The 16,850-nt window shown below is 36.5% G+C and overlaps 2 protein-coding genes across 2 annotated transcripts in view; one reads left to right on the forward strand and one right to left on the reverse strand.

Annotated features, from left to right (window-relative positions):
• Window positions 1-3,972, reverse strand: part of LOC144858635 (uncharacterized) — a 199,756-nt gene extending 195,784 nt beyond the window's left edge. Inside the window, exon 1 of the mRNA XM_078714730.1 lies at window positions 3,966-3,972. The gene's annotated coding sequence lies outside the window, so the exon portion shown is untranslated. The remainder of the gene's footprint in view (window positions 1-3,965) is intronic.
• LOC144858554 (small G protein signaling modulator 1-like) overlaps window positions 1-16,850 on the forward strand; it is a 195,265-nt gene that overhangs the window by 97,454 nt on the left and 80,961 nt on the right. The window contains exons 7-9 of the mRNA XM_078714687.1: window positions 1,043-1,185; window positions 9,663-9,791; window positions 10,247-10,380. Of these exons, the coding sequence (XP_078570813.1) occupies window positions 1,043-1,185; window positions 9,663-9,791; window positions 10,247-10,380 (406 nt within the window). The remainder of the gene's footprint in view (window positions 1-1,042; window positions 1,186-9,662; window positions 9,792-10,246; window positions 10,381-16,850) is intronic.

The following is a 16,850-nucleotide window of genomic DNA, read 5'->3' on the forward strand; positions in this document are numbered from 1 at the left end:
ATACCAAAAAAATTAGAACATGATGATATACAGTATACTGTACATATTAGGGAGGTTTCGCAACCTTACGAATACGATAACGAAAACGGATACGTCACACATTTGTGAAACTTTTGAGCTGATCCCCATTTCATATTCGTAAAGCGTATTTGTGTTGACGAATATCACCAGTCATATTTGTAACTACAAAACGAGTATAGTTTTTGATCTATTTTGCACATTTTGCATTTGAATCATGAATGATTCATGATTATAATATAATTATAGATTTATTGAAAGTAATTTACTAAAGTAATTTACTAAAATGCCAGGTCAATTTTGATAAATAGCAGTTTTTAAAGTCTTCACTCGCTTTGATGTTACGCTAGGCCTAGGCAGCCAAGCAACACGTACCTGCGCTTCGCTCACATTTACCGCAGTCATATTTTCGACGGCGCCCTCAATATTTTGTTGCCATGCAAAACAGATTTTTACTGGCTTACGAAAACGAATACGTGTGCGTGACGTATCCGTTTTCGTTATCGTATTCGTAAGATTGCGAAACCTCTCTATTATATATGACACATATATATATATGGTACAACTCAGCACTATACTTGTATATGCATCATGTCATAGGATGGCGTACATCAACTTTTTACGATCGTATGTTAACATACATGCATGTTTAAAACATTAATTTCATTAAAATGATAAAAATGATCACCTGTAATTCGTCAAAGTGACGAATTAAATTCTAGTTGTTATTATTACTTGCTTTGTACTGATCGACCATATTTTGTTGTTGAACAATTTTAAAATGATGTGAATGTTCTTGTTTTTTTTTCAGACTGAACGTTAAATCAAAATATATAATAATATCAAATACATTCATGATAATAATGAATGAAACTGAGTATAGTTAGCTTATACGCAGGCAGAGATTAATCTTGTATAAATTCCCATCTCCTTTCATCTACCATCCCAATGCGAAAGCTCACTACTGTATTAACAATAATATTAAGTTCTTGGCGAATAATGATTTGAATATGATTTATTTTAGTTGGTCCATGTGCATTGGATTATTCAAAAATGAAAACACCTGATCATTATTGGACAGACCCTCCAGCAGATGAACTAGTACAACGACATCGCATTCATAGCGGAACAACAGGCTCTACATCTCCAAGAAGACCTGGTTTAACAGTATGTATCTAATCTATTCTGTTGGCATTATAGGCTTAAACAGACAATAAATGCAAATGTATTGCTGTATTTTTACCCAACTGTTTAATATAAAGTACTTGTTTGAAGAATTTGATCTTGCCTACTAAACTACTTGGTGTATATATCAACAGTAAATTAACATGTCACTCTCATCTAGATTATGTTTGTAGTAAGGCAAGCAAACTTCTTGGTTTTGTTTCAAGATGCAGTAAAGCAATGTCTTGGATGGCAATGCTAAATCTTTACAAAGCACTAATATTACCTGTTATGACTTACTGTTGTTGTATGTGGGCACCTACTAAAATATCGCATATGGATAGACTTGAAAGGGTTCAGAGAAAGCCCACTAGAATAATTATGTACAGAACAGAAGGAAATTGGAATACTTCATATTTATATAGGTTAAAGACCCTAAATATTTTGTATTGAAGATATATTTATATAGACTTACATTAGGTTTTAAATTAATGCATGGCCTCTGTCCCTCATCCTTTAATGAGTTTGTGAGATCAAGTGAGAGGTGTGAAGGGTCGATTAATACATTGGAAGGCTAAGATCAATACATTTTTAAATTCATCGTTTGTCATTTTCCCTAGATTATGGGAGCAACTTCCCAATGAAATTAAACAATGTGCTACAATTTCAGACTTTAAAGCCCAACTCACCAAACATTTGATCTCAAAATATTAAGTTGTAATTGTTTATACTGTTTATTCAATGCAGCTTATTTTTAATTGGTGTATCTCATTATAACTTTGTTTTGTTTTGTTTTGACTTAATTTGTGCTACTTAGTTTTGTTATTTTTGTATTTTATAAGTAATGATGGAGTAAGAGCAGTTTTCTGTTTGGGCTCATGCCTATTACTTGCTCCTGGCAAGATGAATTGTAAAATGTACTTTTATGAACTTTTGCCGAATAAATATTATTATTATTATTAAGTAAGTATGTTTTTGTTAATAATATTTTAAATTACTACACTTCATAGATGTAGAAATGTTCGTTGGTTCATTCCTTTGGTAGAAATCAACACAACCTGATAATCTCTATTTGTTACTGTTGTTTAATTTTTAAACACAATTTAAAGTTTGCTATTGCTTTGACAGATTTTTTTTCAAGTTGTTTCCACAATCATCATGCATCATATTTTGTACTATTGTATGTTCAGTTTATAATGTTCTATGTGTGTAAAGTTTTATTCAATGGTTCATTTCTTTGGTAGAAATCAACACAACCTGATCTACCCTTGTATGCGTACTGTCCATGGAAAATATTCGGAAAAAAAACATGTCGTGGTCAATATTCCGCGAGGGGTCGATTACAGATCTGTTTAGCAGCTACTTCCTGCTCAAATTTGGAACTCGTGGTACAGCGTGCTCCGGTGATCATCAAACATTTGTTAAACAAAAGGTCATTGAGCTAGATCATTAAGTAAAGCTTGACATGTCAAACATTTCCAGTTGTTATATGCAGACGATCTGGTACGAATTAGTGACACAGTAAACGTTGAAAAAAGTTAAATTGTAGTATTCAAGAATGGTGGAAAACTAAAAAGATGTGAAAGATGGACAGATAAGAAATTGAAATAGTAAAATCATTCAAATATTTAGGTGCGACATTCAAATTTACAGGAACATGGGAAAAGGCCAGACAAAGAAACTGCACACTGTAAAAAATGTAATACAAGAAAAGTTTGGTCAGCTAAAAATTAATATTTGGAATCGTTTATTTGATGTGAAGATCATCCCAATTATCTTATATACGGCCATATTGCATTGAAACACCGGTTCTCGTCAGATCACCGAAGTTAAGCAACGTTGGGCCCGGTTGCGTTCTGGATGGGAGACCGTCTAGAAATCATGGCGGGTGCTGTATATACTGGAGAGTGATGGTGTAATGGTAATATCGGACTAGCATGTGATAGGCATGGGTTCGAGGTTATCTGTACCATACTAATTGCATCCTTAGGCAAGATGCTTTACTCTCATTGCCTCGTCCTTCGGATGGGATGTAAAGCCGTTGGTCCCGTGTACTTAACAGTGCACATTAAAGAACTTGGTACACTGTTTGAAAAAAAGTAGGGGATTGTCTCCCGGTGTGCTAACTGGTAGGCGCTGCAATGCTGGCTGCCGTGGGTCCGTGGAGGGCCTAATCCGAATTTCCTCAGGACAAATATAAATACCTTTACCTTTACCTTTATATGGCAGTGAAATATGGGGATTAAATAATATACAAATTATTGATGATTTTCAAATTAGATTCTGCAGGTATATTTTAGGAATTGGAAAATCAGCACCCAATGAAGCTATCATGAGTGAATGTGGAAGATTCTCATTATCAGTTGATTGTACTATTGGTGTCATACGATATGTTATGCCGGTGGCCTAGTTATTGAATAAAAGCCTTTGGGCATGAAATGAAATGATACTGATTCTGATTAATGACAGATGATAGATAGATGATGATAGATAGATGATACATGTAAAAGAGGAGTGCTAAAATACCTTGCGATACTTGATGAATGAACCAGATGCAACCTTGGAAAAGATGCATCATTTCCGTCGATGAGGGATGCAGAAGACCAGCACCTCTACCAATGCAACCCATTCACAATCATCTACCGCATTTCCACCCAGCTCTTCTACCTGTTCCACCTATTGAGCCTTTATAACCGCCTACTGTATCCTGTATCAAGCCAAACGGTTCCTTTCAGAGCCACCAAATGAGTAAAAGAGATTTAAAAGGAAGATACTTTACTAACGTTTGCCTCTCTCCACCCAGGTGTATAAATGGGTACCCGGTTACATCAAGACACAACTTTGCGCTGATTACTAGCTGTATTATGGGAGTATGTTTCCATACGTGTTTGATGCAAAAAAATGACCGGGGTAATGTTCAGTGCTTAGAGGTTTCACAACAATAGGCGCTATATAAATCCAGGATATTATTATTATTATTATTATTTATCGGTTATCTCTAGTGTTCTTCTGGCTAGTTGGTCGTGTCTCAACTGCTTCCCACAGCTTAGAGACATAACACCTTCCTCAATATGTGTGCTGTTCCCAGGATGGCCGACATCTGAACGCTCCCTACTTTTATCGCATTCGTTCTTGAGCAGCTAGTATCAAACCTTCTGTCTCCTTCTTTAAAAAACCATTCCTAAACCATCTCCAAGAATCTTCTCCTGATACATCTGTTGTTTGTCGCACAAACTCTCCATGTAGGGCTTTCTCTTTCCAGCCCATGGTTTTTTTCATCTTTCCTCCTTCTGATACTCTATAAGATTATCTTTTTCATCTAACACCTTCTTCATTGCAGCATCTACTCTGTAGTATTTTTTAGGTAGCCATGCAATGACTTACTCTCTTTCCTAACACAGTCCTCAATGCTGATCAGCCCTATTCCTCCTTCCTTCCTTGGTAAATATAGTCTCATGACATTACTAACTTACTTTTGGCTTCCAAAAGAGAAAATTGTCACTAATGATATCCACTCAGTAATGAAATTTATTTGTTTTCATGTTTTATAAATAATGTAACACTAAAAAAGTATAACATTTGTGATTTAATACTTTGTTGATACTGTCACTGTCATAGTCGATTGAAATAATAAAGTAGCATGTAACGATACACCAAAGTTTATATTTTTTGTAATTTTTAATTTATATACAAATGTTGAGAAGCAACTCTCAGTAATAAAGTTTATTTGTATACAGTATGTGTTTATGTATCTAACAGTAGGCCTACCGACACTAACAGTAAGAACTTCAAATGGCGACCAAAAATGGTTAATGTATTGTCAAAATTTGTTATTTACTACTTTTAACTTACTATTGCAATTCTGTTTTTTTAATCTATACATTTACCTAATTTTGTTATACAGTATAATAATAATGGTTACTGAGATTGGAATGTTCATTCATCGCCAAGCAATACGTTTGTATAAACATATATTACATCTGTTAGTTTGTCTTCAATTTGTTATGATGCTGTACTCGAGCTGTTTAACCATTTTTCAGCTATTAAAAGCAATTATCGTAGAAGCATCCTTGTATTAATGTGTGCGGGTATTTTTCAGCATGGACATTCATTAGAAAGTGTATATCATGATCGGAAATGTTATTTGGAGCAAATTTGTTTTTTTAATTGTCAATATCTAATTATCTAACTCCACTAATCACTTACATTAATAGATAACATTAGGTGGTTAAAATCAGTACCGAAAATACGAACCAACTTTATATACCATAGATTAAACATTCTAGAAGTAACGTGTGATTTACCGAATTTTGCCCTTACTGTACATGTTTATATTTATTTTATAGATTAAAAACAACTTGTTCCTAAACAGAATAGCCCACCTACAGTGTACATCAACGACATCATGCTGTTAATTAATTTATACAGCTGTACTTGAAATTACAATTACTTTAAGTAAAGTTAAGTAAAGCCTGTCACAAATATCTAGTGTGAGCCTGGTCTACCTGTGCCTGCGAGTTAAACGTGTGAAACAAATGGAAGTACGCATTTTTTTTATTTTTTTTTTTATTTATTTGGTATAACACTCAAAATGCAACAAAAGTTGAAAATCTTATGAGTTTACAAAAGGTACAACAAAAAAAACCGAGATAAAGATATAAAACTAATAGGCCTATACTAAAATTGACATAAAAACAAAACCAATTAAAACATCATACAAAAATATAATATGCACAAATTTAAAATTAATGATTATTATTAGATCAAATTAATAGAAATTCAGAAATATATACAAGTTTAAAATTATTCATTATTTAATTATTAATAAAGTCCTCTTAAAATTTAAATTAAATAATGTCAATAATCCAAGGATCAATACAATTACTGTATTATTATTTATTTAAAAGTCTTATTACACTAGGAAGAGTTGAATTCCCATAACGGTTAGTTCTACATCTAGGTACACAGTACTTGCTGAAGGAACGTAAAGTCTACTCGGGCTTGATGTTCTCGCATACACAGTACAAGTGTATATCCAAGTATTTATTCATCTGAACCACACATCCCAATATATATATAGATTCTCTAATACTGTATATCTACTACGAGTAACAACTCGTTCTGAGCATATCAATGAATTCCATAAATACTTGTTTGTCAACTATCAATATACAACAGTAACATCATTACAACATGGCCATCAATGACACAATAAATATTATTAAACAAAAGTTTGTGGTTATACTTGCGACTCAGCAAGATAAATAAGACATGTACATCTCCGCTCATCTGTCTTTGATCTACCACTCGCTATAAATGAATCACAGACTAGACGTGTACATCTCCGCTCATCGCTATAAATGAATCACAGACTAGACGTGTACATCTCCGCTCATCTTTCTTTGATCTACCACTCGCTATAAATGAATCACATACTAGACGTGTACATCTCCACTCATCTGTCTTTGATCTACCACTCGCTATAAATGCATCACAGACTAGACGTGTACATCTCCGCTCATCTGTCTTTGATCTACCACTCGCTATAAATGAATCACAGACTAGACATGTACATCTCCGCTCATCGCTATAAATGAATCACAGACTAGACGTGTACATCTCCGCTCATCTTTCTTTGATCTACCACTCGCTATAAATGAATCACATACTAGACGTGTACATCTCCGCTCATCTGTCTTTGATCTACCACTCGCTATAAATGCATCACAGACTAGACGTGTACATCTCCGCTCATCTGTCTTTGATCTACCACTCGCTATAAATGCATCACAGACTAGACGTGTACATCTCCGCTCATCTGTCTTTGATCTACCACTCGCTATAAATGAATCACAGACTAGACGTGTACATCTCCGCTCATCTGTCTTTGATCTACCACTCGCTATAAATGCATCACAGACTAGACGTGTACATCTCCGCTCATCTGTCTATGATCTACCACTCGCTATAAATGAATCACAGACTAGACGTGTACATCTCCGCTCATCTGTCTTTGATCTACCACTCGCTATAAATGAATCACAGACTAGACACGTACATCTCCGCTCATCTATCTTCTACCAATCGATTTCACTGCACCCCAAACAACATTCTCGATGCGTACAGCTCCACTCATACTTCTGCTCAGAACCTTGGCTTGACGGTACCCATCGGCAACCTCAACTGGAGACAATCTTTAGTCCATGATGATGACCGACGATAGTCATTCAGCACCCGTCCAAAACAACCAAACACTAATAAACAGACGGCCTTAAAAATAAAATAACCCAAAGTTCCATGCAATTAAGTCAACACTTCCCATCACAATACAATGATTAAAGACCCCTTAACTACAATTTGTGACGTTTTGTAAAAATAATACATATATATTACTTTCAAAACATTAAACCAGGTCATTCCTTGTCTTAAATGTACGTTTTATGGTAAATTATGATAAAAAGTGAGAAACAATGCACTACTTAAGTAGCTCGCGGCGAATGACCTTTCATGGACGGTCTTTAGGCCTAGCCTAGTTAGGCTTAGTTTTGTAGGCCTAGCTGGTAAACATCGGTGCTAGCTATATACCTAGCCTGACGTTGTATAGTTGCTGCATTAATTGGTTATCCGCACTTGGTAAACTTTCTATTGATTAAAAATGGCATGTTTCACAGAAAATTTAAAATGCAAAAAATCAATTTCTAATCTACTTTCTACGCGTTTCATGTAATTTAAGTATGTCAAAAATTCCCACGTGAGCGCAAATTTTTTTGCACGTAGCACTAAAATCATCTTTTTTTGTGTGATTTATGTAATTTTCTAGTAATTTTACCAACTTTCAAATAATTTCGACTTAAAATCACGCGCGTTTTTTATGAAAAAGTTTAAACATTCGTCAAAATTATGCCTTTTTTTAAACAGTCATAGTTTCTAAACTACATGGTTATGGTTATTACATATTATGGAAGTAGATGAGTTGTAGATTTCGGATCATGCATCAATATGGTTAACCGGACATTGTAACATCATCGTATGGCCACTCGAATATAAAATATAGGATTTTTGTCTCTTTTGTCATAGCTCATCACATTTAATAGAGCACATCTCTACTTATCCGTATTCCATTTCCCCCCAATTTTCTATATTGTCTAGGTAAATCAATTATTGTTCGCATGATTTACCATTTAAAACATTTTTATGACGTAATCATGTGCAAAAGCGTCAATAACTTTGGTCACTTATTTTCACCTATTCTACACTGTATGTAGTACGTATACAGTAGTGTACACTGTATATACACAAAATAGAGAGCACACTAACATTTTTTCAATGGCATAATAGTTTTTCTGTGCGCAATATTCTAACGTATGATGTGCACGTGGCGTTTGCGCTGCGGATAACCTAACTCGTCCATAGTGACGAGTTCGAATCTAGTTGTCTTTCTATTTTTGCCAGACTCCGTTGATACAAAAACCTGGTATTTTTGCTGAAAAATTAGGAGTCTTCCATTTGTTTTGGCCACAGAAGGCCACTGTTAACTATCAGCTAACTAAAGAATGGATTCCACAACCGCTCTACGGATTCGCCCACAATGTGATACTTTTACCAACACTGTAGTTCCAGACACCGGCAACAACAACATGCTTGGCTGCTTGCTCCAAGTACCTAACTAAACCTCTCCCTGTAGCTATACAATACGACTTACCATGCATCTTTGCATATTAATCACTACACAGCTGGATTATACAATACTACATTGTAGAGTAAACACACCAATCACACATTTAGTATAAATTGGCTCTAGATTATTCAACAATTGCAGGTTTCCATGACAAGGCCCTTTTTATAGACACTATATTGCCCATAATTGAATGTAATGCAATATAAATCTAGGATTTTAAATTGTCTTAGCATATTGGCCGGTTACTCATTCCATGTTTGTGGGAATCTTGACCTTCAGCTCAAGTTTAATTGTTCTGTAATATTTACATGCCTTTGCCTTTGTCTTGTGTTGATAAACAATTTTCTTCAAAGGTAAAACTACTAGTCAGTTCGCTATAGAATTGAATTTCTCATAACTCTTTAGTGAATGAGGACTGTGCAATGCTTACCTAATTAACCATGTTTTGTCTGCCGAAAAATTGCGAGGGTATGATATAAGTTTTCTGGATACTTCTGTACATTACATCTCCCCCAATCCACTCCAGTAGTTTAAAACCTTCCTAGTTCAAAAACGTTTGTATAATGAACAACTGTATAGATTTATACAACCATTTTTATATGTACAGGTAAAAGATGATGATTTCATTATCGTATCGTTACATTATGTTAAATGTTGCTTTTGTAAATTAGCTAGCCATAATTCCTGTTTTTTGTTCTATTAATTGTGTTTTACAGAACATATTCTTAGAAAGATTATATAAGTATTTGAATATACATTCACAATTGAAAAATATTAAATGAAAATGTGTTTTTATATGCAGTCGAGAAAAATGACAACCAGTAATAGTGATAACTGTGTTCAGATGTCAGCAAAAGATTATGTAGAATCACTACATCAGAATTCAAGAGCAACATTACTGTATGGGAAAAATAATGTTCTTGTTCAACCAGTAAGTCCAATGTTGAGATTTCATTTTTCTTTCGATTAATAAAGATAATCTATCATATTGATTGATCATTATTTTTGTTAATTTAAGTAAGAATGGGTAAATTTGGGACTTTCATATACTCCACATACCATGTACAAATAAAAGAGAAAGACTTGCATCAGCATTTGATGAAAGGTACAATGTCTCCTGTCATGACGATGTTACAAAATAAATGAATAAATATCTACAGCTGACTATCCGAGAACAGGAATTGCAGTTTAAGTTGATTTTATAGTATATTGACGATATCACCATGGTGTTCAAAGAGGGCGTTTGTGTATGATTGACAGCGGTGATTTTGCATAGGCTAGCGGATAGTTCTTTCATCTTACCACTTTTTAATTTGTCCATTACCTTACTAATTGCTTTAATCATGTGGATGCATACCTTGTATTAAACAAATAATATATTTACAGAAGGAAGATGTTGGACAAACTCCAGGGTACTTATCATTACACCAATCAGCTGACTTGTTAACCATTAAGTGGACGCCGAACCAGTTAATGAACGGAAACACTAACTCCAGTGATGGAGAAGAGGCTGACAGAAGGTATACTAGCAAGTGTTCGTTTAAATGTTATTTGTTGTCAATAGAGATTACATAGCAAATAGTAAGGTTTGTGAAATAGAATACTAATTAGAGACACTATGTTCAATAGAAGGAATGTCAAAAATGTCTTTGGCACATTGCTCAGGGGAGAAGTTTGCGTGTTGCTGAAACCACATGCTATTACAGAGATTTTTATTTCCATCACTCATGTCAACACGTTTTATCGAGGCAGGGTGTGACAATATTATACATTCACTTTTATGTTCGAGGGACAAGTTAAAATATTTAATTGTAAAGTGGAAGACAGTGGAACCGTAATTACGTAGCCATAACATCGGCAGGGGTTCTGGTGGTATGTCATATGATGCCGCACTGAGCGCTTCTGGCAGCACAGTGTTGATCGCATTTATACGCTTATTACACTTATTTCACCAGTATATAAAGTTATTTATACATGGTATCATCTTAGTGACTTGCATGAACAGTATATTAATCAGAGATTTTGTACCTGAACTGTGTGTTAGGCTGTTTTAAAAGCTTACCTAAGCTACCATTGTCTTAGCTGTTATTGTTCTGTAGCATAGGCTGTGTAGGCTGTTGTGTGCCTATCTGCTTTGTTGTTGTTTGTGCTGCTATGCTAACATTCTTTAGCCTAGCTAGGAATGTGTACTCTTCACCATTTATTTATTTATTTGGTTCAATGTACAACTACACATCAAAAGTATTATACAGCATATCTAGCTGTTTGAAATCTATCCGATTGGATTCATCTACTTGGAGTTACATATGTAGGCTTGGACTAAACATTAAAAAACGAACGAGACGGGGATGCCGTGGCGGCGCATCAAAGCGGAGAAAGCAAAACATATCATTTTTTCAAGAATCCATCCCAAATCCAAGCAGTGCACAAACTGGAATTTCTTTTTGTTTACTTTATGCAAGATCAATTTGTGATCCGAATCAAACCGGAAAATCCACTTCAATATTTGAGCACATTATAGATAACGATTTGGACATTTTTGCGCTAACTGAGACATGGTTGCGTGATGATGACTCGATTTCTGCTGGCTGCATAACTCCAGATGGTTACATGTTTAACCATGTTCCTAGAACATATGGTCGTCATGGGGGAGTCGCCCTCATGTACAAAGCTGGTCTAAAAACACGCTCTCTGGACTTACCTAACTGTAGTACTTTTGAATCGTTGGGAATTCAATTTAGTAACAGAATTCGAACACTGCGAATCATAGTTATCTATCGTCCTCCACCTAGCAAGAAAAATGGTTTCACCGTCTCACACTTCTTCAATGAGTTCTCTAACATGCTTGATACCATTGCATTAGTACATTCCGACTTGCTCATTGCCTGGGATTTCAACTTTCACCTTGACAAATCCGAGAATAGGGAGGTTATGCAGTTTATGAGCCTTCTTAAAGTTTATGATCTTACTCAACATGTTAAGCAACCAACCCATGAGGCAGGTCATACTCTTGACCTGCTTATTACCAAATCAACTGACACTTTTCTAGCTGATGTCAATGTGGGCATCCCACATATATCTGACCACTCAGCCGTACATTGTAAGTTACAGTTAAATAAATCGCCGCCAACTCAGAAAATAGTTTCTAGTCGTAACTACAAGAATCTCTGTGCTGACTCTGTTGTCAGCGAGTTACTACCACTAACACTGACTGTATCTCTTCCATGTGACATTGATGATGCTATATGTATGTACAACTCTACATTGCGTTCAATCATTGATAAACTTGCTCCAACTAAGTCACGTCTGGTGACTATTCGACCGCAAACTCCATGGTATACTGATGAGATACGAAAACAGAAAAAAGTAAGAAGGCAGCTGGAGAGGAAATGGCGTAAGACAGGTCTCGAAACTGATTGGCATGCATACACACATCAGCGCCAATGTGTATCATCACATATTCATACTGCAAAGTTGGAATATCACTCAGCTCTAGTAAATAATGCTGTAGGTGACCAGAAGCAATTATTCAAAATTGTAAACATGTTACTGCATAGAGGAAATAAGACACCATTACCTACCTGTAAATCAACCAGTATTCTTGCTGAACGTTTCTCAGAGTTTTTTAATGAAAAGATCACTAAAATTCTATCAGGATTTTTTCAATCTGTTCTCCAAGATGCGCATACATTTAGTACAAGGGCTCCTTTAAGCTGTCTACTGTCTATTCTGGTACCAACTACAGATGAGGAGATCGAGAAATTGATCAAGGCATCCCCGATAAAGTCTTGTGAGCTAGATCCTATTCCAACTTGGCTTTTAAGGGATTGCGCTACTGTAATAGTTCCAGTGCTAATGAAATTAGTTAATCTTTCACTTATCACATCCACAGTACCGCAGAATTTAAAGAAAGCACATGTACGGCCTTTGCTGAAGAAGACTGGCCTCAACCCAGAAGTTCTTAAAAATTATAGACCTGTTTCAAATTTATCCTTTGTTTCGAAGCTTATTGAACGTGTTGTTGCAGTTAGACTCTCTAAGCATATGTCAAATCACAACCTCCATGAAACTTACCAATCAGCATACAAAGCTAACCACAGTGTGGAGACAGCGCTTCTACGTGTTCAGAATGACGTTTTGACATCAATAGATAATCAAGAACTTGTTATTCTAGTTTTACTAGACTTATCGGCTGCTTTTGACACAGTAGATCACTCACTGCTTCTTCATAGATTGTCACATGATATTGGGGTAAGAGATCAAGCATTGTCTTGGTTTACATCATATCTAAGGAACAGAACCCAGGCCGTCTGCATTGGTGATGTTTCATCAGATGACCGTCCTCTATTATGTGGCGTCCCACAAGGTTCGGTGCTTGGACCACAGCTGTTTTCCATCTATGTTGCACCAGTTGCTGAAATAATACAAAGACACGGATTATGTCATCATTTCTATGCAGATGATATACAAATCTACGTTTCTGTCAAGCCTTGCCAGGCCAAGTTTCTGTCCGCCGTAAAACGGTTAGAAGCATGCACTGCTGAGATTAGAAAATGGATGGGCTCCAACTTCCTCAAGCTAAATGATGAAAAGACCGAGGTGATCCTATTTGGTTCTGTTCGGCAGAGAAAAAAGATCCGGTTTTATGGCCTACATATTGGTGGCGTGCTAGTCAATCCATCAACAGAAGTTCGTAACCTTGGTGTACAACTTGATTGTAAAATGACCATGGAATCACATATCAACAAAATCTGCCGATCTGCTATTTTCCATTTATGTAACATCGCCAAGATCAGACGTTACTTGAACCAGTGTGCAACAGAGCAGATTGTACATGCTTTTGTTACCAGTCGGCTTGATATGGGAAATTCCCTGCTGTATGGTCTGCCAAAGAAGCAGTTGCGGACTCTCCAGAAGGTGCAAAATTGGGCAGCTCGCTTGGTGATGTGTGCCAAAAAGTATGATCACGTCACACCATTGTTCAAAGAGTTAAATTGGCTACCCATGGAGTCACGTGTTAAATTTAAGATCCTGCTGCAGGTGTTCCGATGCCTAAATAGTTGCGCTCCAAAATATCTCTCAGAATTGTTGACAGTCAAGAAGGGAAAGCGAGAACTAAGATCTAGTCATCAGGTGCTACTGGACATTCCGAGGAGCAAACATAGTTGGGGAGATCGGACTTTCAGTGTTGCTGGACCTAGGCTCTGGAACCACCTACCCTTGAACATTAAACACACATCATCATTGAGTCACTTTAAGTCACTACTCAAAACTCACGTTTTCTGATTTTTTCTACAGCGCCATGAGCAATGAATGTTGGAATGGCGCTATATAAATCGAACGATTGATTGATTGATTGATGGTAGAACGAGTCTTCTCGGATAAGGACTATAAACCGTAGGTCCAGTGTACACATCTAGCTCGTGTGCACTTTAAAGAACCTAGTACATCTTTCGAGACGAGTAGGGGATTACCCCGGTGTATTAGTACATCACAGCCACTGATCATAACTGGGCCAGTCGCTGACTGAAGAGGTCGCCCAGTATAAATAAATAAAAATAAATAATATAGTTAACGCCCTCAAAATGCCATACTATAGTTTTACAATAATAATATAACCATAGTGTTTTTTTATGAGTGCTTTTAACGGTCCAAAGAACAATACATAAAAGGACTAGGCCAGGCCTACTTGGGTAGGCTAGCAGTAATGTAAAATAATGGCTGCTAAGTTAAAATAAAACACATTTATTTCAATAGAATATCTTGACAGAAGTAGGCCTGGCTTGGGGTTTAGGACTTTTTAGCGATGTTGTGCCTATATACTAACGACCTACATATTATAAAAACTCATGGCCTAGCCAGGTCTATCTGAAGTATATTAAACTTCAAATTGCATCAAGGCAATCTAACATTGCCTTGGTTGCATCAGTTGTGGACACAGATTGATCAAATTTTTTATTTGACACAATCTCGCTGACTTAACACCTTGCAATACAGTACGAAGTAATGCAATTTGAGAATGTTCCAAAGACCTATTGTCATGATAATATATATTACCGATACACCGCCCTCTATGTCTAACAATATACACGAATAAAAGTACACGGATGTAACATGGCCGACTAGAAACGAACCACGTTGTTGTGTTTGCTCATTGTAAATTGCCTCCTACCACCCCACCCATATGACATGGTGACAGCGACGCAGTGGTGGCGGCAGGATTTTTCTGGCGTGGGGGCTGACGTCCCCGACGCGGGGGCTATGCGAGCGGAGCGAGCATCACGTGGCTGGGGGCCTGGGGGCCGCCAAGGGCCCCCGGTGGGGGTCCAGGGGGCGAAGCCCCCTCAAGCAACGGCGTTTTAGCGTAACTCAAGGCCGTTTTAATCGGATTTAGGGGAGGAAAGTTTTGTCATTTCTTTATGGTAGATGCAAATAAAATTATGTGCAAATCAATTATTTCATTTGGATTTCCGACGAACTTTTCCGAAAAATGTTAAAAATGAAGCGAAAGTAAATAAATATGCCTATTCATCACATGCATAAATATATACATAGTGAAAAGGCTTATTTTTGTGGTCTTGTATTATCGTATAATTGTATATTTATTACTCTATGTTTTAAGAGAAATCGTGTAAAATTAGGTACAAATCGGTTAATCCCCTCGTCTGTACACGTGATGAGCGTGGTATAGACACACCTTCATGCAATGGAGTGTACCGGTCATTTTCGGAATCAGAGGTTATGACATACAGGACATTAAAAAGAGAAGAAACAAAAGTGTAAAATAATATCAAACTAATTTATTTCAAACCGTTTTCTCAAAGAGAAATTCTACATTTTGGGAATTTTGCCTTAAATCTGTCAACCACGGTGTTGAGGTCAAGTTTGCTTCCTCGGTCACGATGTATTCCAAGCATCATGAGGCTGTCCAAACGAGAATTTGCCATTGTCGAACGCAAATCATTTTTTATTAGTCTCATTGAACTAAAATTGCGTTCACATTCGGCAGATGAAACAGGCAAAGCACACGCCACTAAACTGATACGCTCCAACTCAAAAAAAGCTTCCTTCAAATCTTCTAGATATGCGTGTAGCTGGAGAAGAGATCGAGGTTGCTGTTCTGTTGATTTACGTCCCAATAGATGTTTGAACGTAACTAATTCACTTTTAAGAACATCGGTATCTGCTTTAAAAAGTTGAGCAAATTCCATAAGTGGAGCTGGTTCAAGAAACGTATTAGATGTTGGACACAACGATGAGATTCCTTTCATTATTGAGATGTTTTTTTCACTGAACCTTCTGTTAAGTTCACCATCTATTTTATCAATGACTTCGAATACATTCTGGACGAAAACATCGAATCCATCAGTAGCACTCCGTTCAATATTACTTTCAACATAGTATGCACGCAGAGCAGTCGGTGGTGCAACTTTCCGTTTTGGTCTCGTTGTTTCAGGCAAACACAACCTGTCTGCAATCGTTTCTGCGGCGTCCCAGAATTCCTGACAGCGTTCTCTTGTCCGACAGTAATTCATTTCATCTTTTAGCGTACCAATGAGGTCAACAGCGTGTGTCAAGTCATTTGATGGTGTTTGAAGAACATCAGATGCAAACTTAGCTTTCGATAAAACGTGTCTTAGTACAGACAGGTATCGTAAGAACCGACGATCTATCTGCAGCAAATAACCGGTTGCTTCAGTAATACGACTGGAATTACTGTCGTTATCGATGACATCATTAAGAACCTCGATTACTATTTCTATTCGGTTCCAAAGAGCGTTAAACTGCTTTGCCTGACATGACCAGCGTGTTTCTGACACTCTACCAATTTCTATTTGCTTTAAGCCATACTTATCTTGCGTCTTTTCCCACCTAACATGTACTGTACTGGAACTAAGGAATGAGTGAAGCTGCTTAAATAACGCTACCATGTCAGAAATGCACTTAACTGATTTTGAGACGTCAACAATTACTAGGTTTAATCTGTGGC

Source organism: Antedon bifida, chromosome 2 (assembly GCF_963402885.1).
Source record: "Antedon bifida chromosome 2, ecAntBifi1.1, whole genome shotgun sequence".
NCBI lineage: Eukaryota > Metazoa > Echinodermata > Crinoidea > Comatulida > Antedonidae > Antedon > Antedon bifida.